We start from the raw sequence: 24,464 nt of genomic DNA, 5'->3' as shown, positions 1-24,464 counted from the left end.
GTTGTTGTGCTTTTACACACACTCGCACACAATTAACACCATCCATAAATCCATAATAGAGCTTTTCACACTGTGCTAAACCCCAGGTTATCGTCGTAAACACTGCTTTTAACCCCGGATAAAGGAACGTTTCACACTTGTAATTAAGATGCAGGGTTAGCACAGCTTTTTACCCAGGGTTATGAAACCCTGCTTTGGAGCATTGTACAGTGTGAAACGGTACGGTGAACGACGTTAGATTGTTAAAACTAGGTGCTTAGCAACCGACAACCAATCGCGTGCCTCATATTAACATGCTTTGGACAGTCACAGAAACACTGCATGTTGTGTAAGGGTTGTTGACGAATAAGGTTTTTGTGTAAAAAAAAACGTAATGGAGATATAACTTATTTTGAAGTTTTATTAAGTGTTAACAATGAGATTACGTGGTTTTTATAATCAATTAACACTGCTTTTGTAATTTTTTACAAGATGGACAAAATTTGTCACCAAAAAAGTCATTTGCTTTAACCAAAATTTCGGTTTTGCCGAGTGACACTTTTGGTTATACCGAATGACTATATTTTCAAACATTGATAACAGACTGATATCTAGCTAGCTAGCTAGTTAGATTGCTAGCTAGATAGCAAAAGGACAATCAAACATTTTATATTTAGTAAAAAGCTTTTAAAATATTACAACATTTTCCATGTTTTATAGCGGTTGTACGGAATGACCTGATGTTTCGGGACATGCATATGAGCAAGTGAAAACATGAATTTTTCAAATAGTTAAAAGAGAGTTAGTCGCCTTGCTTCATGACCATGTGGTCTTTTGCAGGTGCCTGAATGATGTCACATCCTGTCACATGATATTGACCGCATGACTTGATCCAAAATGGTCCTTTTATATTGGTTACTCCGAATGACATCAATGAAATTCATTTTTCCGGACATTCTTTCTCATAACAAAGCAACGACTTCTACACATAATTTTAATACCATTTTGCACTATGTTGGATAAAAAATATATACATTTATTACATTTTAATATATTTTAATCACAAATGAAATTGTATTGGCCTTTGGACGGTTAAACCGAATGACCTTTTGACACTTCGAAACCTTTAAAATAACTTTATATGTAGCCAAATATAATTAAATCTTTTGGATTCAATAAAAGTGATCTAGTTGTACTACCTCACATACTTTGAATGTCATATCTTTGTTTTTTACTATTATTAAGGCCTTTGGACAAAATAATGACCCGTCACGTCACTGACCCATAAACAGTAGTTTCAGCTTTTAAGGGGGGAAAATGTCAAACGGAAAACGCGACAACCTTTATAGTCTGAAAACTCCATTCAGGATTAACTTCATAGTGCAACTGCACTGACTAGTCTGCAAAATATGCAATATATATTATGCAGGTGAGTAATCTGTCTTTATGTAAACATATCAAGAACAGCATTCATCCAGTCAGTGACACTGATGCTGCAAATATGCAAATAAGGACGTCAACCCAGGGTTTAGGAATGTACAGTGTGAAACGTCAGTTGATAAATATCCAAGATTAATTGTTAACCTCGGAAAAGCATAAGCAGTGTGATACGTGAAGCAAGAAAACCCAGGATTCCATTTACCCGGGGTTTACAATGACCCAGGGTTAACTATTTCAAGTGTGAAAAGCCTTAATGAGGCTTAAAGGGAAAATCCGCATGTGGGTCCAAACCTGTACGCATTGCTTTTTTCAGCAGAACCCAAAAGATATTTTAAAAACAATGGGAACCAAACAATATTGAGACCATTGATTTCCACTGTCTAAAGAGAAAAAAAACTTATTTCTCCAAATATTTTCATTTTCTATAGAAGAAAGTCATACAAGGTTTAAATACATAAGTGAAGACAGAATCTCTTTGAGAACAAGTTCATTTGTGAGAACAAAAGAAAGGAAATTGTGAATCCTGAGACATTTATTTAGACTATTACAGAGATACTACAGTCCATTGAGACAGAGCAATAACTCAGCGTCACAGAAGAAACGTCCACTCACAGCAATGGTATAGTTGTACCATGTTTTGTTTTTCCTTCCATCATGCAGACATTTCCATTCACACTTGTAGAAAGCTCTCAGGTTATTTAAACTTAAAGCAACAAAATTCACAAACAGCTCAATGACAAAAATAAAACTTTACGAAAAAAGACAATAAGGCGCCTATATGGGCTGGATTTAATCCATTTTAAGTGCATCTTCAATTACTATTTGCATTTCTGACAACATTGTTTTTTTTACCCAAACATATTTTGTACAAAACAAGCTGACATCTAACATAACAGTAAGTGCTTTAAGGATCACTGAACTCTTCGGCCATTTACACTTTGTAATCCGAGAAAATGCATACGTTCTGCCAGAGATTAAAGATTAAGGAATCAAAAAGCCTTGATTATAAAAAAATACAAACATTCACAGGGCAAACTAAATAAATAGAGTATCAGACGAGAAAAATTAGCCATGACAACAAACAAGAACATTAACTTAAAAAGTAACACAAAAGGCAAAAGATTGTGTATCCACAGTTTTGGCAGAAAGCTGTCGTAGCACTATGCAAGTCCATTAGTTAGCAAGACATTTTCAAGAGAGTATGAGGAGTAGCGTAGTTTTGCAGAAAGCAGCTGAGATCAGCAGGTTGCAGTAACATTAGCAAGACAATATGATGAAAAGACACCCTTTAAAACCAATAGAGGACATTGCACAGATTAACCTACTCAACCCATTCACCTATGGTGTGCCATGGCACATTTTCCTGTGTCATTGTAAACCAAAATCTCATGTATACATACAGACAAGTGTATGCAATGACACAATGACAGTGAACTGCATAGTTAAAAAAAAATCTGACTCCAACTCAGATCCACATACAAAAATCACATTTAGTCACAAAAATACTCACTTTTCACTGTGCAACACTTTGCCATAAAATGTTCTCATATGCCCAAGAAATTAATGTCTGAAATGCCGCCTAGACCTTTCCTCTCTTACACACGCGTTCAATGGTGAGTTTGTCTTGTCTTATTCATGTACCTTGAAATGGTGAAAACCAGAGATCATAAAGGGACTCATCGAGTGAGTCATGATCAGAAAATATGTGTGTAAGTGAGTGCAAGCTTCATTAGTTCAGGTCATCGTAGATGCTTGGGGCTGGAGGAACTGGCAGTTTTGGTCGCTTTTTACGACTGGACAGGCCCAGTGCATTCTGGGAGCTGCTGCTACCGCTACCGCTCCCGCCGCCTGCTACCCTCTCTCTGTCTCCTCTCTCTCGTTCCTGCCCTTTGTCCCTTTCTCCTCCACCTCCAGCAGCAGTCAGAGACAGCGTGCTGGGCTTCTTCTTTTTCTTAGGTCTCTTAGATTCAGAGTTATTGGTGCCTGAGAACGAGACAGCGAATAAGTGAAAAAGATAGAAGTATAAAAGCGTGTTATATTTAAAAGTGTTCTTGAAAAACGCACTGGCTTTTGAAGATGCAGAATCTGATGGAGAGATATCAGAGGAGCCGTCCCATTGGAGACGGGACATGATAAGCTGGCCATCAGGAGCATCATAGCCATCGTTTTCCAGCATTGTATCAGAGTCGGGTAGTGTCGACCTATTAAACAGGAAGCAGGATATAAATACATAGTGACAAATGCTGAATAAGGAAATGGTTTACCAAGAACCCCAGTTCAAAGAAACAATCAACAGATCTGAATCTGTTTCCTTTGTCACCCATTATTCTACAGGTTAAAACTGCACATTGAATAATTGTTAAAACTGTGAAGCTAAAGAACCTTTTCAAACTTGCTTTGGATGACAGCATCTGCTAAGTGCATTACATTTAAAGGATTAGTTCGCTTTCAAATGAAAATTACCCCAAATGAATTAATTACTCACCCTCAAGTCATCCTAGGTGTATATGACTTTCTTCTTTCTGATGAACACAATCTTGAGTTATATTAATAAATATCTTGACGCATCTGAGCTTTATAATGGCAGTGAGCGGGATCAACGAGTCTGAGTTGAAGAAAGTGTCTCCATCCACATCCATCCATCATAAACTTGTGCTCCACACGGCTCCGGGGGGTTAATAAAGACCTTCTGAAGCAAAGCGATGAGTTTGGTAAAAAAAAAAAAAAAAAAAAAAAATCCATATTTAACAAGTTATGAAGTAAAATATCTAGGTTCCGCCAGACCGCCATCCGTATTCAGCTTACGGAAAAACGGAACTGGTGTCGCGTCAGTTGCACTTTTTCCCGTAAGTCGAATAGGGAAGGCGTAGGACGTAGCGTAAGCTTTTTGAACAGCGAGAGTTTACACTTTCTTCGTAAGTTGAATACAGAAGGTGGTCTGGCGGAAGCTATATTTTACTTCAAAACTTGTTAAATATGGATATTTTCCTTACACAAACGAATCGCTTTGCTTCAGAAGGACTTTATTAACCCCCCGGAGCCGTGTGGAGTACGTTTATGATGGATGGATGTGGATGGAAGCACTTTCTTCAGCTCATACATTGTATTCATGAGAAAGAAGAAAGTCATATACACCTAGGATGACTTGAGAGTGAGTAAAGCTTAGGGTAATTTTCATTTGAAAGTGAACTAATACTTTAAATGAGTCTACAAAAGCTTGAGAGATTATGGAAATATGCTGAGGTAATGAATGAAAAGGACTAGCAGAATTGGTAACACTTTAAGATAAGGTCTCATTTGTTAATATTAGCTAATGCATGAACATGAACTAACAATGAGAATAACAAACTTTTTTTTTTTACATAATTTATTAACCTTTGTTAATATTAGTTAATAAAAATAGTTGTTCTTCATTATTTGTTCATGTTAAGGCTGGAATACACCACTTAATATCTGAACAGATTTTAAAACACTAGACATAGTCATGTCAACCGGTGTCAAAATGGTTACAGAGAAAAACTGCATCACACACGAAAATCTGTTAGTGTGATCCTCAGTCATTTAAAGTAATTCTGAACAACAAACTTACTCAGAAACATATGCTTTGTTGCTAGGAGACTCATCAAATGAAAACAATGTTTTCTAAAATTGGCTCAATATCAAATATGTTAGATAATATCCTCCAAATACATGGAATCACATTATTAAGCTATCTGTAATTAAAAATCTGTGCCCATCATAAAACTACGTAATTTTCTGAGAAATCTGTCAACTTCGACTGCCCAAAATCTGCAGAGTCACTCTGACCTAACTGCAACTAATGTTGACTCCTCCAGAATGCAAATCAGGGTAAAAATCTTGGAACAAGTTGTGTAGTGTAGTCCAGTCTTTAGTTCACAATGCATTAACTAATGTTAACAGATACGACTTTTGATTTTAAAATAAGTATTAGTAAATGCTGAACTTATCAATAACTAAGGTTAATACATGCTTGTATTATTCATTGTTAGTTGGTATTACCTAATGTAATTAACTAATGTTAACAAATAAAACCTCATTGTAAAATGTTACCCTTCACGTCATACATAAAAAAAATAAAATAAAATAAAAAAAATACAAAAATTCACTAAGCTGGTGTGCCTCAGGTCTCAATATTAGGACCTATTAGTTTTTCACTATTTTGTTTGGACAGCTGCTAAAATACAATCACAAGCTTGATGAAGAGAGGTATATCAAGAGAGGGAAGGAAAGGAAAGCGGGTGCACTGATTCTTTTCTGTCAGGGTGAGGTCAGGTTTGGGAAAGGGGTGAAACTCACGCGGACGGCCCAAGGAGGAAGACCCTGACTGCCCTCCTCTGTTCGTCCGTGTGCTGGGGACACCGCTGGGACCTGCCAGGACACAACGTGGCATTACGCACTGCACCAGAGACAATGACGGGGCGAGAGACTAGGTGAACACCGCCAGTAGGATACGAAACGGGGCTCTAGGGTTAGATATTAGCAATTAGGGAAGGGGGTTTCAATGCTGGCTGATGTTCAAAAAGTCTCTTGCTTTGTAAAAACAGGCAGTGCTTTGAAACAACCTATGACCGTCCAATTGGGAAATGGTGTACTCTTATGTCCAATTGGAATGGAGACAGATTATTTCAATTATATATTTTAAAATAAGAGAGGCCAAATGAAACAGGAAAGAAAACTGAAAAGTGGACACCAATCAAAAAAATTGAGGTTTATATGGAGTTGCCAGTTGTGTTCCTTAAAATCAGTCCCAACATAACATGATCATTTCCATTTACACAAATGAAAAAGATCATGTGTTCACACATCACATGCACAATCAATCTTTGGCTCTAAAGCAACACACTCACATACACACACTAATACATACACATTCTCAAAACTCGAACAGTGAAAAACTATGTCCCCCTGACTGTACCTATTCACCATACTTCTGGTCACATGACACAGGAATAGTTCACTTGAAAATGATTTGATTTTATTAATTTATGCACCTTCCTGCTGTCAAATATATCATTCCAAGGATTTTATTTCAAATACTAATTAAATCCGTATATTCCTCTTATTCAAGTATGTTCATAACTACTCAAGTTAAAAAAGCTATAAACAGTTCTCCACCTAAATATTGCTTAATCCAAGGTTAAAAACAGCCTTAACACAGTTTAAAAATATGTTAGCCCAGGTTTAAACATGTGCAAAGCCCTTGAATCTCCTAGACTGGTTTCACAGATGTTTCGGCCTTCAGTTTTTATTCCTCATAATATATGCCTGCTGTGGTAAAATACTTACTTTTTCTGCTGGCCAAGGAAAAAGAAACTTGATGACTGCTCTTTCGTAGTCAATAAGGTAATGGAAAGAAGCTCTAAATGTCAGTAGACTGAGTGTACCATAGTGTGCATTTGTAAGAATAAATCACAGCTGTTTATTTTTATAGCTTCCTGTTAGTTCACAAATATGGACTGAATTCTTACCGAGTACACATCTTCTTTGTGTGTTCTGATACAACCCCACATTGCTGAGGAAAAAGAAGAGAGCAACTAGCAAGAGAGAAACTCCAGTGGTTGACCAATGTGGCTGACAGATGATATAATGAATACATTAATACAATACATATAAATGACAGCAGGCAAGTAAGCTGAACTGAACACTTAGTTCACACAATATTTACAAAAAATTGTGAATGGCCAAACTATCAGTTGACTGCCCTTTTGTTGTGAAAACAGCAGGTATGATTATTTTTATTTTGCAAGAAAAAAAATATTGTATGGTAAATAGTCTAAGATTGTATACTGTATATAATAAGAATATAAAGACTTCAGATGCAAAAGCCTCTAAGTCTATCTGACATTTTTTTTTATTAGCATTTTTATCAGGCTCCTCTGTATAGGTTTCTACCTCAGTACTGGTGCTTCTGATTGGGCTGAAGCGTTGATTTATCGGGTATGAAATGTAAGAAATTGATGTACTTATACTGTGCGGAGAGCATTCACTCAGTATCGTTATCTCATTTTTGACCGCAGTGGCTTTTAGAGGCTCTTGTAATGGAAGTCTTCGTATGCTGCTTACCGTAGTCAGTATGGATCGCAGCTCCTCAGGTCCCAAGGTCTCATAATTGATGCCAGAACTGTAGTTATACTACATGAGTGAGAAAGTGAAACAATATTGCTGTAATACTACAGTTACTATTGCAACACTGAAAGCGATGACCAAAGTTACACATGTTAAAATACTTTAGCTAATCATCTCACCTTGTACATATCGGGATTTACACTACTGCTGAGCTCGCCTGCAGTGAGACACAAAGAGAGACTCATGACATGTTCAAGCGAAGCCTGATGTCTGTCAAATAGTGCACTAAGTGGATAAACAACTCCTAAAAGGTAAGATCAGAATAAAACCCACCATTCTTGTGCTTTATGGATTTGGATCTCCTGGGAGAGTTTGGATTCTAAGATACACAAATACTTATTTTAATCACTTTCAATATTTAAAAATACCAGTTTTTACAGTTACAAATTTACAAAATCAATGTATTATAATATTTGGCTTGCATTTTTAATGAGTGCATGTAAAAAAAAGTTTATACCTTTTCTGACTTTCTTTTCTTGGCTGTGAAAATAAGCAGTTAATAAACTATAATTCATGATTATTGAAATCAATATAATAAAACAATGTGTCAGTTTGGTAAACATTTGGAGGCAAACAGTGGTGTGGGAAGTGAGGGGGAAAAAGAGGAGCAGACAAACTGGATGAGCTCACCTTTCTTTTCTGAACCATAGGACCAGTCGTTGTCATTGATATCGTCATTGTCTTCCTGATCACTTTCTGACTTGCTTGTGTTGTTGCTGCTGGCTATTCTGTAAAAAGATCAGCACAATGGCCTTCAATGCTTTGAAACTTCACTAGAATTTCCCTCAAGGATCAATAAAATCTCTCCATCAGGCAGAAAGTCCATGTGTTATCTTTGAAAAATAATGGTCAGAAATGTGCCCCCACCCCCAACTTTTCATATTTTCCCACCAGTACATGTCAACAGAACAAAATCACATAGCATAAAAAAAACAAGGGAAAAAATTACAGCATACAGATTTGTAACAACATTAGAGTGAGTAAATAATTTTAGTCAAATATTCCATTAAGAGTTCCCCATTCATCGAATAATATCTATGCATTTCATATGAGAAAAAGCTAAACTCATTTTAAAGTAACACTTAGGTGTTACAATAAAGTCTAATTTGTTAACATTACTTAGCCTAAAGCATTAACTAACATGAACTAACAATGAGCAATATATTCTTACAGAATGTATTAACCTTTGTTAATGTTAGTTCACATCTATAAGTGTATAAGTGAGCTAAATATTGTGACTTCACAGTCCATTGACCTGCGGTTGGCTATTCGGCTGCTGTTGCGGCCCATCCCGAGACACTTCTCCAGATGAGGAGCGAAGCGTGAGGCCGCGATACTCCGGCTGCAGTTGGGACACACGCACTCCTTATTCTTCCACTGGTTGTACACCTGCCCGAAGATGTCTACACCTGGCTGGTCCACTATTTCTACATCAGAGAGAGCATGTAGTAGAGACAAATTTTGGAAGCTGGCATCCCAGGCTTTAGGAATAATCAGTTTGTGTATTTTTGTGTTACACTGTGATTGACTCACCAAAATCCTTCATACTTTCTTGGTCCGTATCATCCAGGAAGAAATAGCCCTGTTTGACTGCCCTGTGCACCTCAAAGCACAGCCCTAAACAGGCATCTTCCACGAGGTCAGAGTAAACGTCATGAGCCAAGGCCTACAACAAAATCGTATGAGTTAAACTGGGCATATCAACATATGACGCTACTTTTGGGGCATAGCAGGGTCAAAGCAGGCACACAAATTAAAAATTTTGTCTCTGACCATGTGAATTTTATTGGTGAGCCTGCATAAAACCATTCTTATGTAAACAGATGCATTCAGATGAACCTCATTTTTGCTTAGGAATTTAGTTTTTAGATTAACAAAACAAGACATATCCTTAGGCTATCTGCATGTGTTTCATAAATGATAGCCACTCTCTGTAATCATTTACCTCTAGCTTGGTGTTATCCAGGCCTGACAGAGACATATCCTCCATTTTCATTTGCAACAACTATTGTAGGGGATCTCTCATGGTCGACAATAGAAAATGGGGTGGAAAACACTGAAAAACACAAAGCCCGTTACATCACAGTCAAATATGATAACTGTAGTATCGTTGACCAACTGCGAACCTTTGAAATAAGAGATTCAGCACATCAAAATAAGTGAGCATTTGAAAACACTTTAAACAACACGATAATTTGTGCATATCGTAAATTGTTCATTATCCATTAAATGTTTTTTTTTTTTCTTCTTAAAAATCCAAATGATATAACGTTTTCTAGGTTGTAACGTCCATTTCGTAACATGTTCGTCATATTTATAAATTATTTGACATGTTCAACAAGCTCAAATATAGTGGGAATACTGTGAACATGGGCGGGCACTACAATTATCCAGCAAAACAGCAGTCAAGTGTGATGAACGAGGGTCAGTAATTAATAACCACTGCGTATTTAAACATAATAAAACCGTTGAACACAAATGAACACTGTCATTGTGAAATATAGCTGACAGGTACGACTGGCGCATTGCCCTGTTTTGATCATATCATATGACTTGCCATATGGGCGGGTTTTGGCAACATTGTTTCAAAACCGCAGGAAAATGTGGTAACAAAGTTGACGCCGCGCGCAGTAAAGCATATTTGTCGCGCTTCTTGTTTAAATTGTTTCTACTTACCAGGACTGAACGGGCCGGTTCTTGTGTCATTCACGGACCCGCTGTTCTCTTAAGGACTACATAGAAGAAACATGCTCAAAACAAGCGTACGTATGAAGATTATGGAAATGTTATCTTGTTATAAACGATTAGATGCCTGGTTGATTAAGTCGCTCGAATACAGATGATGTTTGAAAATAAAACAACGCTGCCATTTTGGCTCCAGTTAGGCATCACTAGTCTATTACCGATCCTAAGTGACATCGATTCTGCTGCCTTGAATTCGTCTCTCTCTCTCTCTCTCTCTCTCTCTCTCTGTGTGTGTGTGTGTGTATATATATATATATATATATATATATATATATAATAAAATAAAACACACACACACTCTCTCTGTGTGTGTGTATATAAAAATATGAAAAAAAAAAAAACCCCAGAGAAACAGAAGAAGTGTTTAAGAGGTTTATTTGCTGAAATTGTAAATTGCAGGGATATAACATCTCTTGCTATAGAAAACGTCCAAATGTTTCAAATCTGTAGTACAAATTTAAGCTTTTTCTCTTTTTGCCATTTCTACAAATAAACATGGGGAGGGGTAAAAAACTAAAACTTACCAAATTAAAAACATTTCCCCAATTGACAAACTCATATTGGCTACAGCAGTATATTGCTTAACCAACTGAAAATACAAACATAATAATGTTCACTCCTTACAAAGGGAAAAAAAAATGAAAGCTATATGTACAAATACGTTACAACAGCACTGAACCCAACCCAAGTCTATTTGCAAGTCTCAAAATCCTATAAAATATCAACAAATCTTGAAAGGTCCACTGGGTTTCTTATCCTTGCCCACCATTCAAATCATCTATTACCAAATTATGTTTTTCCAAACTGAGCCAAGAACTTTATTTAGGATACAGGCCTTGGGCACTAGAATAGGTCTGGTACAGCAAACTTTTTTTCCCCCCCACAGCAATTGCAACCAAATCAAAATTATTTTCTTGTCTTTTTATCCAAATCATCAGGGTTCAATGTTTTGATAAAGGAAAAAATTATTTACAGTGCCCCTATCAATTTGAGGGTTGCATAAAAAAAAATACTGAGTAAAAGGTTGTAGCTCAGCGCAGAAAGCTGTGTTGTGGCTTACAAATTAATTTAGTTGCCATTTTAGGCCAGGGCATTGGAATGAGAGACTATACCCTCACCCTCAAAACAGTTCATATATATACACACACATAAACAACAAATAATGACACCCCTCTTAAATAAAACATCTCCATTACATTCCTTGAGCTGGTGCATGAAAGTCCTGTGAAGTGGTTAACTTTACGGGCTGATGGGGTGAAATGAAGAAAGAGAAATACCGAAAGAACACTGGGATTATCATAAGTGCACTGAATTTTGGGGCAACTCACATCCATCATATTTAAAACATAACAATCACGTTTTAAAAAGAAAATATTCTTTGGAGCACCAAATAAAACAGTGGTTGGAAAGAGGAACAAAAAAAGTCAGCTTCAAACAATATGTAACCATTATTAACAAATGACAAGAAAAATACTGGTGCCCAGTCTGCGAAAAACAAAAGCAATTTTCTAAAAAAAAAAAAAAAAAAAAAAACTTGTGCTGCAGAACAATTAACTGATAAACTAGTCCTCATTATGTAACATCAGTTTTTCGTATTATCTGTATGAACAGCGAACTCAAACCCGTTTGCTGTGGCTTTGTCACAACCATGTCGCTAAACCGCAACGGGCAGCATTTCTATAACAGGACAAAAATAAATAGTCCATTTTCACCTTTAACCCCACATCAGGTGCAGGTAAGGGCAGCGCATCAACGCCTCGTGAACAAGCACCGAGTGCGAGACCAGCGGGGTCCATTCGTCAACATTCAAAATGGCTTCATTGTTCCTGAAAATACCACATTTGTTTTGAACCGAAGAAGCGAAAACAAACACCAAAGCAAAAATGGAGGGAGCAGGACAACGCTACTAGGAAGAACAGGAGAGGTACAGACAGAGGAAAAGAAAGCAGACATTCTTCAGAGTGCAATTATTTGGTCCCCTGTACCTCCCAAAATAATCTGCGAAACTAAGAGACTCTTTGGCTCATTTACAGAAAAAAATGGCACCTGGTACTCTATGTCTTTTTACCTTCAAAGTATAAACACGGGGCATCCTAATAACACCTCATGACAACTACAAGCCAATAGCAGAGCACTAAACCCTTTTTTCTGTGACCAGCGGTGTTGGGAGGAATTTAGACTATATATCACTGTGTGCGTTGCCTAAAATGCCTTAAAACCTGCTAAGAAAAATCATAGAGGGAGGAACGAATAAAACCAAAAGTGCAGGGGAGAACAGAAGTGGAGAAAAAGACCATATGAGGTGGCGCAGATGTGTGACAGCGGGGTGAGCCCCCTCCTGTGGTGGGAAGAGCGCAGTGCAGAGCAGGCTCAGACCCCCGGCTCATGGCTCAGTTCACAGCGTTTCTGGCAGTCTGTGGGCTCAGCCAGACTCGGCTCTGGTTCAGTCCGAGTCCGATCCCGATGATTCAGAGCTGGAAGCACTGCTGCTGCTTTCTGATTTATTCTCCTTATCCTCCACCTCTTCTTCATCCTCTATTTCCTCATTCTGAAAGTGAATTTGGAAGCATTATTTTTCATTCACATATTTTGTGATTAACAAAAGCATCTGTATTACTAAGGGTTGCCAGGTCTGTGTAACAAAATTAGACCAATGGCCAGTCAAAAGTATCCCAATGCGATTTTCTCCATTGAGTGGCCGAATTCTCCACAGCATGTGTCTGTTTTTTTGGGGGGGGGTGTTGGAGTGCCGCAACAATACATACGGGGGTGGAAATCAACCCGTGGAAAACATTTTTACCTGCGGCAGCAACTTAAAAGTAGCCCAATTCCGCAGGAAAACCACAGACTTGGCAACAATGGCTAATAGGGTTTGGCAGTATGACAATATATTTTGTGGCATTATGCTTTAAAGATTGAGATTTTGCTATATCATTGATATTGCAGTATGTAAATATATACATGTAGCACAGTACTAATTAAAGTTACTGACACTTTAAAGTGACAAAGAAACATGCATGAATGTTAAAAAGAGCGCACTGTACCTAAAACTATCATTTGTTTCTTTGTTCTATTGTTTGTAATATGCTTCTCTGTTTTCCTTTATCCCTTATTTTAAATTAAATAACAACAATAAAAACTATAATGCGATATATATAGTCATTAGGAAATAAAACTGATTGTATTCTCAAACAAAATTTGGGTCATGTTGCCCAGTCCTAATCGCTAAAAATCACAATCAAAAACTAATTTCAATATTCCCCAAAAACAGGCTGATCCTACATCAGCAAGGCTGTTTTAAAATACATGGCGTGAATGAAAAAACTGTGACCAGCATGCTATAAATCTTACATCTTCGTCGTCGTCATCATCATCACTGTCATCATCAGAGGATGATCCGTCATCAGATTCCTTCTCTTCTTCATCATCATCGTCGTCATTGTCATCATCATCATCATCCTCCTCATCATCCTTTGGATGAGGCCACCAATGATACAGAACAATCAGTACATGCTGCTAAAAATGAGCACAGTGGCCAACCGAGCGATAAAAGACGATCTAACTCACCGATCCTTTGGCCTTGGGTTTCACTTTAGCTTTCGGGCCACCAGGTTTTGATGTGTTCTTCCGTTTCTGAAGAAGAAAAGTTCAAGACAAAAAATTAAAGAGGCAGAACTGCAGGCAGAAATTTTTATACATTTAATTGAAATTTTAATTAAATATAATTAAATATTAAATTAACTTAATATTTTATTGAATACAATAATTCTAATTTTGAATAAAAAAATATATATTTCTTTCTAAAACTAGAGAGAGAGAGAGAGAGAGAGAGAGATTTTGAGCATATAAACTAAAATACTGAATACATGCACGTTTATGACTCACCGGAGCATTATATTCTTTATACACAGCTCTCTCTTGTGATGATAAACTCTATGAGGGAGAAAATCATGTTATTATCCATGAATTCAATATGTACAAATTGTTTTAAAAATGATACAACATCATTGGCTAAATATTAGATCTTCATATCAAGGTATTTGTGTTGCTCTAGTGTTGAAATAATAATTAAGATATAGGGGTACCGCAAGCCACTGCTCGAGATGCACTCTGTACTGCCTCTGTTTTTCCTCCGCCATTCTTTTGTAACGGTCCTTCTCTTTCTGAGGGAGTCGCTGCCAGCGGCCTCCGATTTCACCCATGCGCTCTTTCATGGGCAGATGGTTCAGCTCACCGTTTGACAGCATCTCCTGAGAGAACTTCTGATAACCGTTCCTGTAGCCACAGTTGAAGACAATACGATTAGAATGAGCAGGAAGCTGAAACAAGTGAGCTACCTCAAACACACACACACACACACACACACACACACACAGAATGAACTTACGAGGGCGGTTTCTTAGGTTCCCCTTCAAATTTCATTTTCTTCCCAAGAATGAAGACTGGGGCAGGTGATCGCATCTCACTCAGCTCTCTCTGCATAAAACAGAATTTAAAAAGGGTATGAATACTTCTATACAAGCAGCCCTGATCTAAAAAAAAAAAAAAATAATAATAATAATAATAATAAAAAAATGTTGTTTGAAATCGATTTGTCTGTACTCACTTCATATCTCTTCTGGTCCTCTGCAGCCTTCTTGATCCACATAATCTTCTCTTTTTTCTCCATGGTGTTCCAGGTGGCCTCCATGGCTTTCTGAGCTTTTGCCCGATCATTCTGACAATTAAAGAAGAGGGAGGGATCAGTGAAGAAACTATAGCAAACAGAATTAGGTAAAGAAGTTTCTATGGTAGATATATTTGCACAACTATTAGTGGGCAGAACTGTTCAAGAAAAAACTCAGTCATGATGATTTATACATAGAGTCCCGTTTGAAAGTTTGAGGGCACTATTCTTTAAAAAAAAAAAAAAAAAAAAAAAAAAAGATATTAATGCTTTTATTCAGCAAGGACACATTAAATTGATCAAAAGTGACAAAGACATTTATAATGTCACAAAAGATTTCTTTTTCAAATAGATGCTGTTCTTTTAAACTTTCTATAAATCAAAGATTTCTGGAATAAAGAAATGCATCAAGGTTTCCATAAAAATATTAAGCAGCACAATGGTATAATTAACTGTATTTATTGATAATAATAATAATAATAAATGTTTCTTGAGCATCAAATCATCATATCAGAATGATTTCTGAAAGATCATGTGACACTGAAGACTGGAATAATGATGCTGAAAAAGACATTTTAAAATATATATAATAAAAGTTTTTAAAATATTTGAAATTCTAATTTTATTTCACAATGTTACTATTTTTATTGTATTTTTGATCATATAAATGCAGCCTTGGTGAGAATACTAGACTTCTGTAAGAAAAACCCCAAACTCTTGAATGGCAGTGTAGGTAATTTTTCTATTTTAATTTCTTGCATGCATGATTCCATACCTTGAATCGGGCGAGATAGTCTCCAATGACGCTCTGTTGCCAGATATCCTGAGCTGTTTTGGGTGTTTCTGGTAGTTTCCCTTTGTCCTCTTTGCTCTGCTTCTCAGATTCTGCCTTCAGCGTCATCTCCAGAGTTTTATACTTCTCCTATTAAGAATGGTTAAACATTAAAAGTTGAAAATTTAGTTAGCCAATACAGTGATGAAAGGATCTTGACATCTCTGGATCACTAATGTGTCTTGATTACCTTCTTCTTGTCAGAAAGCTCATTCCACATGCGGGCTAGTAGTCTGGTAAGCTCCATGTCAGAAAGTTCAGGCCTTTCCTGGTGAAGTTTTGGGCGCTTCTCTTCAGAAAAAATGAACATTGCAGACACAGGGGGCTTGGGCTTCTCTGCAGACTGTTAGGATTAACAAAGAGGGGAAAAAAAGAAAAGAAGGGCTTTAAGGAAGTGAAGTTCTAGTTTACAGTAAGCTCATTTTAAGCACCAATTCCTCAATAACCCAAAGATGATTGATGGGGGAACTGACCTTTGCTTTGGGGCTCTTCTTTTTGGAAGCAGGGCTGCTGCCACCACCTCCCCTTTTAAAGTTTCCCATTTTCTGTTCTGACATTATTCTCTGCTGTTCCTCCTCTGAGATAGTCTGGGATAAACAGATAACATGTTTAAAATGCAAATCATGTAGCAAATTGGTGCAAACGATACATGGACAGAGCATAAACATATACTTACTAATAAGTAGCGATTCATCTCAACTTCATATTCTTTCTTTTTCTGTGTAGGGAAAAAATAAAATATTAAAGTGACTGAAAATCTTATGCATCCATGTTGGCTTGTTTATATTAATAGATGGTTGATCAACAGATGTAAGTGTGCAAAATAAAAGCACTGTTTTCACGAGTGTGTTACAGACCTGCTCACAGCGCTTTTGGTAAGCATCTTTCTCATTCTGTTTCAGGAGTTTCCAGCGCTGGCTGCACATGACCATACGCTCCGTACTGGGAACGTCTTTCATACTGGACATCAGCTCAGCACAGAACATTGAGTAACCATTACTGAGAGAAAAACAAAACAAAAACTGGAATGAGAGGGGAAAAAAAAAAAAAAAAAAAAAAAATCTACTGTGCTGAAACTCATTCAAGAAACAGTGCTGTTATCAATAAAATAAAACTATTAAAAACTACTTTCTGTACCTAAAATAAATCTTTAAGTACTAAAAATAGTAAAACAGAAATAAATTAAAGCTTAAAAAAAAAAAAAGAAAAGGAAATAACAAAACTACTCAAACTTAAAATAAAATAGAAGTATTAATTAATACCATAATAGATAAATAATACTAAAAATACTAAAATACAGACAAGAAAACAAACATGGCACGTCCAGGTCACATGTCACCACCCACCCCCCCAAAAATGAGCAATTTTATTTTGCTATTATCAGGTAAACTTACGAAGGTGGTTTGTCGGGCCGCCCATCAAACTTGTCCTTGAGCTGTCTCTCTGCTTTGGTCAGAGTGGATTTGACGATGTCCTCCTCCGTGATGTTCAACTCTGGGTGCTGCTGGATAAACTCGCGCATCGTCTCCTAAACAAAGAAAGGAAAGATCAAACATTAGAGAGAAGCATGCTACTTTCTGGCAAATAGGGTGTGAGAAATGCAAGCATCTTTACCTCATACAGTTTATGCTGCTCCAGAGACTTTGTGATCCACTTCATCCTCTTCTTGTCTGACAGCTGTGGCCACTGCTTTCCAAGACTATCCTTGATGTCTTTGGTGGTCGCCTGGAGAGGTAAAAACACAAGTGTTTTCAGCATTCATGTGTATGAAGAAGTCAGCAGGAAATTCTAGTGTGAGTGTGTGTAGAGCTTACATCTGGGTGTGCTTTGAGAAAAGCCTTCTTCTCATGGCTATACCACAGTTGCTGGGGTGTCTTGGGCTTCTCTGGAACATTGGACTTCTTGCCAACGTTCTCTAGAAGGTCGGGATGATCCTGCCTGATAAATCGCACATAAACACTTTTTTAGAGAAAAGCGATGATTTAGAAATGTAAATGAGATGGTAAAGTGTCAATTAAGTCATTTACCTGAACTTCATCATGCTGAGCACGAAAGACTCCTTTTCTCTGAGAAAGTCTTTCACGTATTTCTCCTGTTGACGATAGGTTCAGTCAGAACAAACAGGTCAGACAAAACAATGCATGTTTTGTTGACTGATCTAGAAAGGTACTACTCAAAACAATAGTTGATCCACACCAAATAGAAAATATTTTCTTCTTTTCAAAGGGACAACAGATTTGAAATCCACTGAACACCAGATTCATCCTTAACCTTTAATATACCATTACAATATCCCCATAATTTCAGTTTCCAGTTTTAAAAATCATATTAATTTCACTTTTATAGTAGTTCTTGAAAATGTTTACAGACAATGGGTCTCATTCACTAAGCATGTGTACGCACAAATTTGTCCGTGAAATCTGTGAACGTACAAATAATGACTCAATAACTTTCGTTTCAAAACATTCTAAATTTACTGAAACCTCTCGCATGCAAAAATCACATACTTTTGGTGGCCTTATAAACATGTTAAGATGAAATTTTAATTTAATGACATGGTTTGGGTGTGTTTTATCAAATTACTTAGTTCGGGCACACAGTCACTCATTTAGAGTACTCAGAATTCATCAACATTAGAACAGGGTTAAGAACAAATTCATGTGTTCTGAATTAGGTGGAAAGTTTTCGTGAGACGTTCAAACATGCGTATAATGTACGCAATTATTAGTGAATGACACCCAATGCTTTTTCTTTTCAATTTTCGTTGCACTCACTTTTTTACGCTCTGGGAGCTCCTTGTATTTTTTGGACAGGATCTTTGTGAGATCTAGGTTGCTCATCTCTGGATGTAGTTTAGCATACTTGGCACGCTTTTCCATAAAGAAACGGAAATACGGTGTCAACGGCTTTTTGGGGAAGTCTGGATGTTTCTGCAGAGGACAAAGACAAAAAATTAGCCTTTGCTGCTGCTCCAAATAACACACTGGACAAACGCTGTAATTCTTAATGCAAGCTTTCAGGACTGAGCCACAAGATTGTCTACCTTCAGCTTCTTTCCTTTGTATGGATTTTTGACGTAGTCCTGGGCATCCACAATCAGCTCAGAGAGGGTGCGGAACTTGCGTATCTGAGTGAGGAATGGGAATCTCAATGTGACAACTGCATTTACCTTATTCTATAGCTTGTCAAACATTTTTTTTTTTAAATCAGATATTTCAAATACTAGTATCATTACTTTTTTTTTTTTTTTTTCCCACACTTGGTCTCGTCATTACAACATACAAGTGAAAGCCATTGGTCACTGACTAGCGTACCTCACGTGAAACTTCCAGCCATTTCTGTTTGCACATCTCCGCAGTGTACGAGTTGAAAGCAATTTTCTGCCAGTCCAAATGGGACTCGGACGTCTTGTACTTGGACAGATCTTTATCTGGCAGGTTTGTCTTCATGGCATCCAACAGCTTCAAAAGGTCATCCTGCTCCCAAACTGCAACAATAAAACATAATATGGTAAAAATGATCACTGAGTACCAGTACACACATCACTTCATGCAGACTAAGAAAATATCAATTCACACAAACTTTAAATACAGATTCACCTGCAGTGGGAATAAATATGGTTTACGCCAACAACAATTTGTTTTGCAAGAAAATTATTTCAGAGGGCATAAATGTTCATGTATTTGGCAGATGCTTTTATTCAAAGTGACTCACATTGCATTCAAGGTATGCATTTTATCAGATCATGCATTCACTGGGAATCAAACTCATTATCTTGGCATTACTAGAGACATGCTCTACTGTTTGAACCATCAATAATTCAAGAGACCATTAGAAACCAAAATTTTCTTTTACAGTTTTCCTATTAAGTTACATTCATTATCGTTCACTGTAATAAATATAAATGTATAATAATATTCATAAACAGTTAAGAACCACTTATCTAAATGACTTGTTTCTTACCGATCTCTTTAGCAGAGGAGTCCATTTCTCCATTCATTGTCTTGAATCACTCTAGAGAAAAACAAATTATGTTAATTATGTTAAGGATTACAAATGTTGAGGTAAAAATGTTGAAACTCGTACTTACATGGCTTTAACACCATATAGCTTTCAATTTATTTCCATTTTTTCAACTACTAATTTTGCATCAAATTATTCAAAACAATAAGAATGCACCATATTAACATGGGGATTGTTTTTTTTTTTCCTGCCGTAAGATTCGCCTATTAAACACCTAGAAGCTACTCATGAATATTTCGAAAACAGGAACTGTTGTCTAAAGTGTGGAATTAAAATCCAGCCCGACACATAATGGTTGATGTTCATTACACCGCCCCTAAGCGTTTACGCTCCATCGTGAGACAGAGCCCATTGCTTGTGACGGTTTCAAATCTCAAATAACTCTGCAGTCGACACCAGCAAGAGCAGCCAATCCGTCTAATCTTCCATTTTGTCTACTGAACTAAGACTTGAAACGGCTTCTTCTGTACTCTCCGCGCTTTTCGAGGCGAGCGTTTCGTGTAGTAGCTCGAAAATGGAGTATTTTTTCGGCGGACGAGTGGATACTGGGAGGTACTACAGGAGGAGGAAGGAGCGTTTTGGGCGATACGCAGGCAGCTGCCTGTAGACGGACCAGCTGACCACGGATCGGGATCTGTTTTCGGTCTCCGTCGAGAGGGGGAAACACAGCCAGGGATCATCATGAGTGACTGCTACAGCATGCAGCACCAGAGTCTGCCTCCAAACCAACAGGGCGCGGGTCTCCGCTTCCGCCACGGACACATTCTGGGTCGCCCCCATTTTATTCACAGCGACTGTATTAAAATGGTTGAATATGGGAGGCTAGTCATCATCTGATGTAGTTTAGCAAATGCGTGAGCCGACTGAATTAGTCACAAAATGGCACGAGCCTTTTTCCAGGGCGAGGCGTCGCCGCTGCGCTGAATGTGTAATGGCGGCGTGTGAGCCAGCAAAATCCAGCTTTAAAATAGACCCTGGATGAAGGGCATTTTTACCACCCCGAAATGTTCTGAAACAGTGGATAATCAGACCTTGCCTGAATAGAATCGAGCTTTACTACCATTTTAAATGTTCAGGGAAAAAAAACTTTTGTGGATTTTAATCGCTTTTATGAACAAAAGCTTTGTAACGGGGCTCTTGGTTCAAGGCAAAATACGTCAAAGTTAAAGTGTTTAAGTATTTATAAGGGTCAATTTTAAAAATTCATGTTTAAATTTAATGAGGCTTTGATATGGAAATTAGCTTAAATTATATAAGTTTAAGTAAATTTATCAGTAAAGCAAAATTAAGCAATAAACAACGTTTAATGATTAAAATTCAGCTTTACTGATTTACCCAACTTAATTATAAACTCAAAACAGGTTTCATCGTGTCAGTATCTACGTGTGGAACTGCTGTAAATTATATCTAAATTTAATAAAATAAAATGTTACAATGTTAAACCGACCTATGACTTGACCTACACCGGAGCTAGCCGGCTATAACTAGCATTGAATCCCCCTCCAGCCCTTGTGAAAGCTGAACCAACAGTCGTCAAAAATAACCACAAAAAAATGCTGTAAAAATCAATCCTCATTACATGCTGTTATATGTATAAAAAGAAGTGAAACCGGTGTCTAAACTGTCCTCTTACCGTAAAGAAATCTGGTTGTTTACCCCGACTTTCGAGTGACGAGGAATGCGGGGTGAAAGCACGATGTGTGCAGCCGTATGGCAGCAAGCTGTTCAAAGGCTTGAAAAATACAAATGAAAGAAATATACGGTTAATTTTACTCACTACGCGGTGACTGAAGCACAATTATGACAAGCGAGATTAACTCGGTGAGAAATGAATCATTCCTGTGTAGAAACTTGTCATTTTTTTCATAATCACAATGGAAAACCGTTAACAGCCGAGAAGAGACACGCTTCCCTGGCGTGACGACTGTTCTAGAGCCGCCATACTACCCTCCATGCTCGCTGAAAGCCTAATTCACCTCCACCGACAGAAAAACGAGCGTGAACGGTTCTGGACTCACCCGGTTTGCTCCTCAAACACAGATAACCGATAAAATGTCAAATGTGATGGCGAACTTTGCTTTCACAAAAGCGAAAACAAGCCCACACGGTGAAATAACCAAGCTCCGTGATGGCGAACCAGAGGCGGCTGGTTCTTCCCTCCACGAGCCTCATGGAGTCCTAACTCGGAAATGAAGACGACCGCGAGGGCTCCAAACACGATAGAGGTGCCCTTATCGCTATTAAAAAATTAGGCTAGTGGCGTTTGGAGTTGTATTCAGAAATTAAACACGGCAATAAGTTGTGGTATATAAACGATGTTTTTCCCCGAGTCACAGGACGGGAAATTCGGGTAAGGCGACCTCGGAATGTACCGAACCTCGCACCAAGTCAACGCTTATTTAAACGAGGCGGCTTTTAAAAAAACAAAAAACAAAATCCACAAACGATCTAAAGTCAAAATGTTTGATCTTTTTTTTCTTTTTGCATCTAAGAATTGTTTTTCAAGGTTTGTTTACCAAACGGTTGGTAGGATGAGGCGCTGGTTAGATCTTACCTGTCGCTGCTTGTGTGTGGAACTGGTGGTGGAACAAGGGGAGGGTTGAATGTTAGCCAGCACTGCGCCGCCGGTCCAGGGCACGGGCGCTCCAGTCCCCGCAGAGCTGAGAGACTTCCCCCCGCCTCCATCTCTCTCGCTCTCCTTCCAGTCAGCGCGCAGCTCTCTCGATCCGCTCATTTCTCTTTCCAAAGCGACATCCGCATTTTCAATCTCTCCCCTGCTTGCCGCTCTCATCACGGATGGGTCGCCCGGGTTTCGCTTCCATTTGGATTATAAACTCGGAGCTGCTGTCACGAGCTTGGAGCTACCGAGGCGCCATCAAACCTGCACGCGCGTGTAGCTTTTCGGGCTTGTTTTGAACACATTTGTTTAGTCATGATGATCATGTAAAAGTTTTAATAAAAGAAGTGTATTTGATTTATGTTCCAGTGTGGTTTAAAAAAAAAAATAAGAAAAAAGGAAGAAAAAAAGATAAGCAGTATTCCTGCGTTTAAGTCAAATAAACTCCCAAAGTACATGTGAAGAGTGAACTGTTGTGTACTTTTAACATCTTTTCAGTATTTTCAGTCTGACAGCAACATCTTTTTGTCACGTTAAATAATTAAACTCCACCTTGTCTGTTTGTGGGCGTCACCTGCGATGTCCAATCAAGACGTTCTGATTTGGGGAAAACATGATTTTCCAATGAGCGCGCTGGTTCGTTAAACATCAGAGCGGTGACGTGCGCATTTCATTGGAATGTCACAGTCCAGTGTGGAGCACTCCTGCCTTCGGGAGAATATATAGGCCAGTGTTTCACGAGCTTTTATACCTTCATAGCCCTGTCAGTAAAGTTTGCAGTACTACTACACCTGCACTGACACCAAACAAGAAATGAGTGTTTTTTAAAACTCACATTATACTGGTTCTGCCAATCTCATGTTAATCTTGAGTACATAGAGAGTAACAATGCATCCTTCATATCTCCGAAAATTCTTTAGTTTTATCATATTTATAAAAGATAGATACGCTAAACCGAGTCTTTCCGAAAAAAGCCGAGCTCCTGGAGGCATGCCGTGGGCGGAGCTAAAGAGTCACGAGCACATGCAGCTTTTGTGTAGAGATCGTCTGCAAGCTGCGACATCACTGTAAATAAAAAGGGAACAAAAACGTTCGTGTTGTTCACATTATATGCACTTTTGCGCCGTTTGCCAACAAAACACAGACGTCTGATGCAGCTTTACTCACCACCCGCAATCTGCAAATTCAGTGTCAAACTGGGACTTGTTTACAAAGTATTCGTCACCGAAATCCCGGGAACAAACAAACATACATGCAACTCTGTTGCTGCCCCGGAAAACAAACTACATCCACTGTTCCCTTGACGCTGGGTTCTTTGGAAAGCTGAAAAAGGTAATCTTTCCCTCACAACCAAAAACACACTCCTTTGGTGACAGGAGCTGCGTCTCATTTCGGAGGCTGTGTACTTTGGAGGTCGCATTTGAAGGCTGAATACTTCATCAAGGATGTCATATTTAAAACAAGTAACCGTAATAAAATTGACTGATATTTATTGTGAGGTGTAAAATACTGTAATTTCTTTCTTACGTTGCAATCTAACGCTACTTTTCTTAAATGAGACTGCCTCGATGATGCAGCCTTTGAAGGGTGCAGCCCCTGAATTGGGACACAGCCATTGTTGAAAAATCTCTCGGCTTCTGTATCCCAAACGAAGCGCGTTGATGGGCGTGCTCTCGCTCTGGGTGATGTGTGTGTGCGCGCTTACCCGGGAGAAGTACCTATACAAGGAATTCTGCCCTTTATTACGTGATAAGGGCCATACTCGGAAAAAACTCTCCGAAACCGGAAGTAGTGTATTTGGCACAGAAATACTCCGTCATACGTCCAACTCGTGTTTTGAAACTTTGGCCATGTTTAGCATGAGAATGCAACTCTGTTCAGGTCATTTTGACCCAGAGGATTTTCTTTTCCAAAAAATGTTAATGTTATCGCATTGGACTAAAATTTACTGACTTTGCTCACACAAAGGTATGAATACTTCCCAACATTTTGGGGATAATTTTTGCACTTTTTTG

The 24,464-nt window shown here is 38.1% G+C and overlaps 2 protein-coding genes across 6 annotated transcripts; both read right to left on the bottom strand.

Annotated features, from left to right (window-relative positions):
• Positions 1 to 1,933: 1,933 nt before the first annotated feature.
• Positions 1,934 to 10,504, bottom strand: atxn7l3a (ataxin 7 like 3a). Of its 2 annotated transcripts, XM_051887531.1 has the most exons (13): positions 10,243 to 10,504; positions 9,512 to 9,622; positions 9,100 to 9,232; positions 8,822 to 8,993; positions 8,197 to 8,294; positions 8,024 to 8,046; positions 7,840 to 7,885; positions 7,686 to 7,723; positions 7,504 to 7,572; positions 6,909 to 6,952; positions 5,737 to 5,808; positions 3,484 to 3,620; positions 1,934 to 3,402 (listed from the first exon to the last, which is right to left on the bottom strand). In XM_051887531.1, exons 2-13 carry the CDS (start codon positions 9,560 to 9,562, stop codon positions 3,149 to 3,151), a joined length of 1,137 nt encoding a protein of 378 aa, XP_051743491.1. In that variant the 5' UTR covers positions 9,563 to 9,622; positions 10,243 to 10,504; the 3' UTR covers positions 1,934 to 3,148. The 2 variants fall into 2 exon arrangements, with proteins under 2 accessions (XP_051743491.1, XP_051743492.1); XM_051887532.1 differs by lacking the exon at positions 5,737 to 5,808.
• Positions 10,505 to 10,669: 165 nt separating this feature from the next.
• Positions 10,670 to 22,956, bottom strand: ubtf (upstream binding transcription factor). 4 transcript variants are annotated; one of them, XM_051887524.1, is made up of 22 exons: positions 21,851 to 22,956; positions 21,466 to 21,564; positions 19,773 to 19,823; positions 19,124 to 19,296; positions 18,853 to 18,936; positions 18,584 to 18,739; positions 17,837 to 17,901; positions 17,624 to 17,747; positions 17,424 to 17,534; positions 17,204 to 17,337; positions 16,667 to 16,808; positions 16,486 to 16,527; positions 16,283 to 16,396; positions 16,000 to 16,152; positions 15,753 to 15,899; positions 14,918 to 15,028; positions 14,699 to 14,787; positions 14,397 to 14,586; positions 14,197 to 14,244; positions 13,879 to 13,944; positions 13,663 to 13,782; positions 10,670 to 12,859 (listed from the first exon to the last, which is right to left on the bottom strand). In XM_051887524.1, exons 3-22 carry the CDS (start codon positions 19,807 to 19,809, stop codon positions 12,755 to 12,757), a joined length of 2,211 nt encoding a protein of 736 aa, XP_051743484.1. In that variant the 5' UTR covers positions 19,810 to 19,823; positions 21,466 to 21,564; positions 21,851 to 22,956; the 3' UTR covers positions 10,670 to 12,754. The 4 variants fall into 4 exon arrangements, with proteins under 4 accessions (XP_051743484.1, XP_051743483.1, XP_051743482.1 ...); XM_051887523.1 differs by having other exon boundaries at positions 22,387 to 22,956; XM_051887522.1 differs by lacking the exon at positions 21,466 to 21,564 and having other exon boundaries at positions 22,387 to 22,956.
• Positions 22,957 to 24,464: the final 1,508 nt, after the last annotated feature.

The sequence above is a fragment of the Ctenopharyngodon idella genome, chromosome 3 (assembly GCF_019924925.1).
Source record: "Ctenopharyngodon idella isolate HZGC_01 chromosome 3, HZGC01, whole genome shotgun sequence".
In the NCBI taxonomy this organism is placed as follows: domain Eukaryota; kingdom Metazoa; phylum Chordata; class Actinopteri; order Cypriniformes; family Xenocyprididae; genus Ctenopharyngodon; species Ctenopharyngodon idella.
The sequence above is the reverse complement of the archived record's forward strand: the minus strand, read 5'-3'. Positions and strand labels throughout refer to the sequence as shown.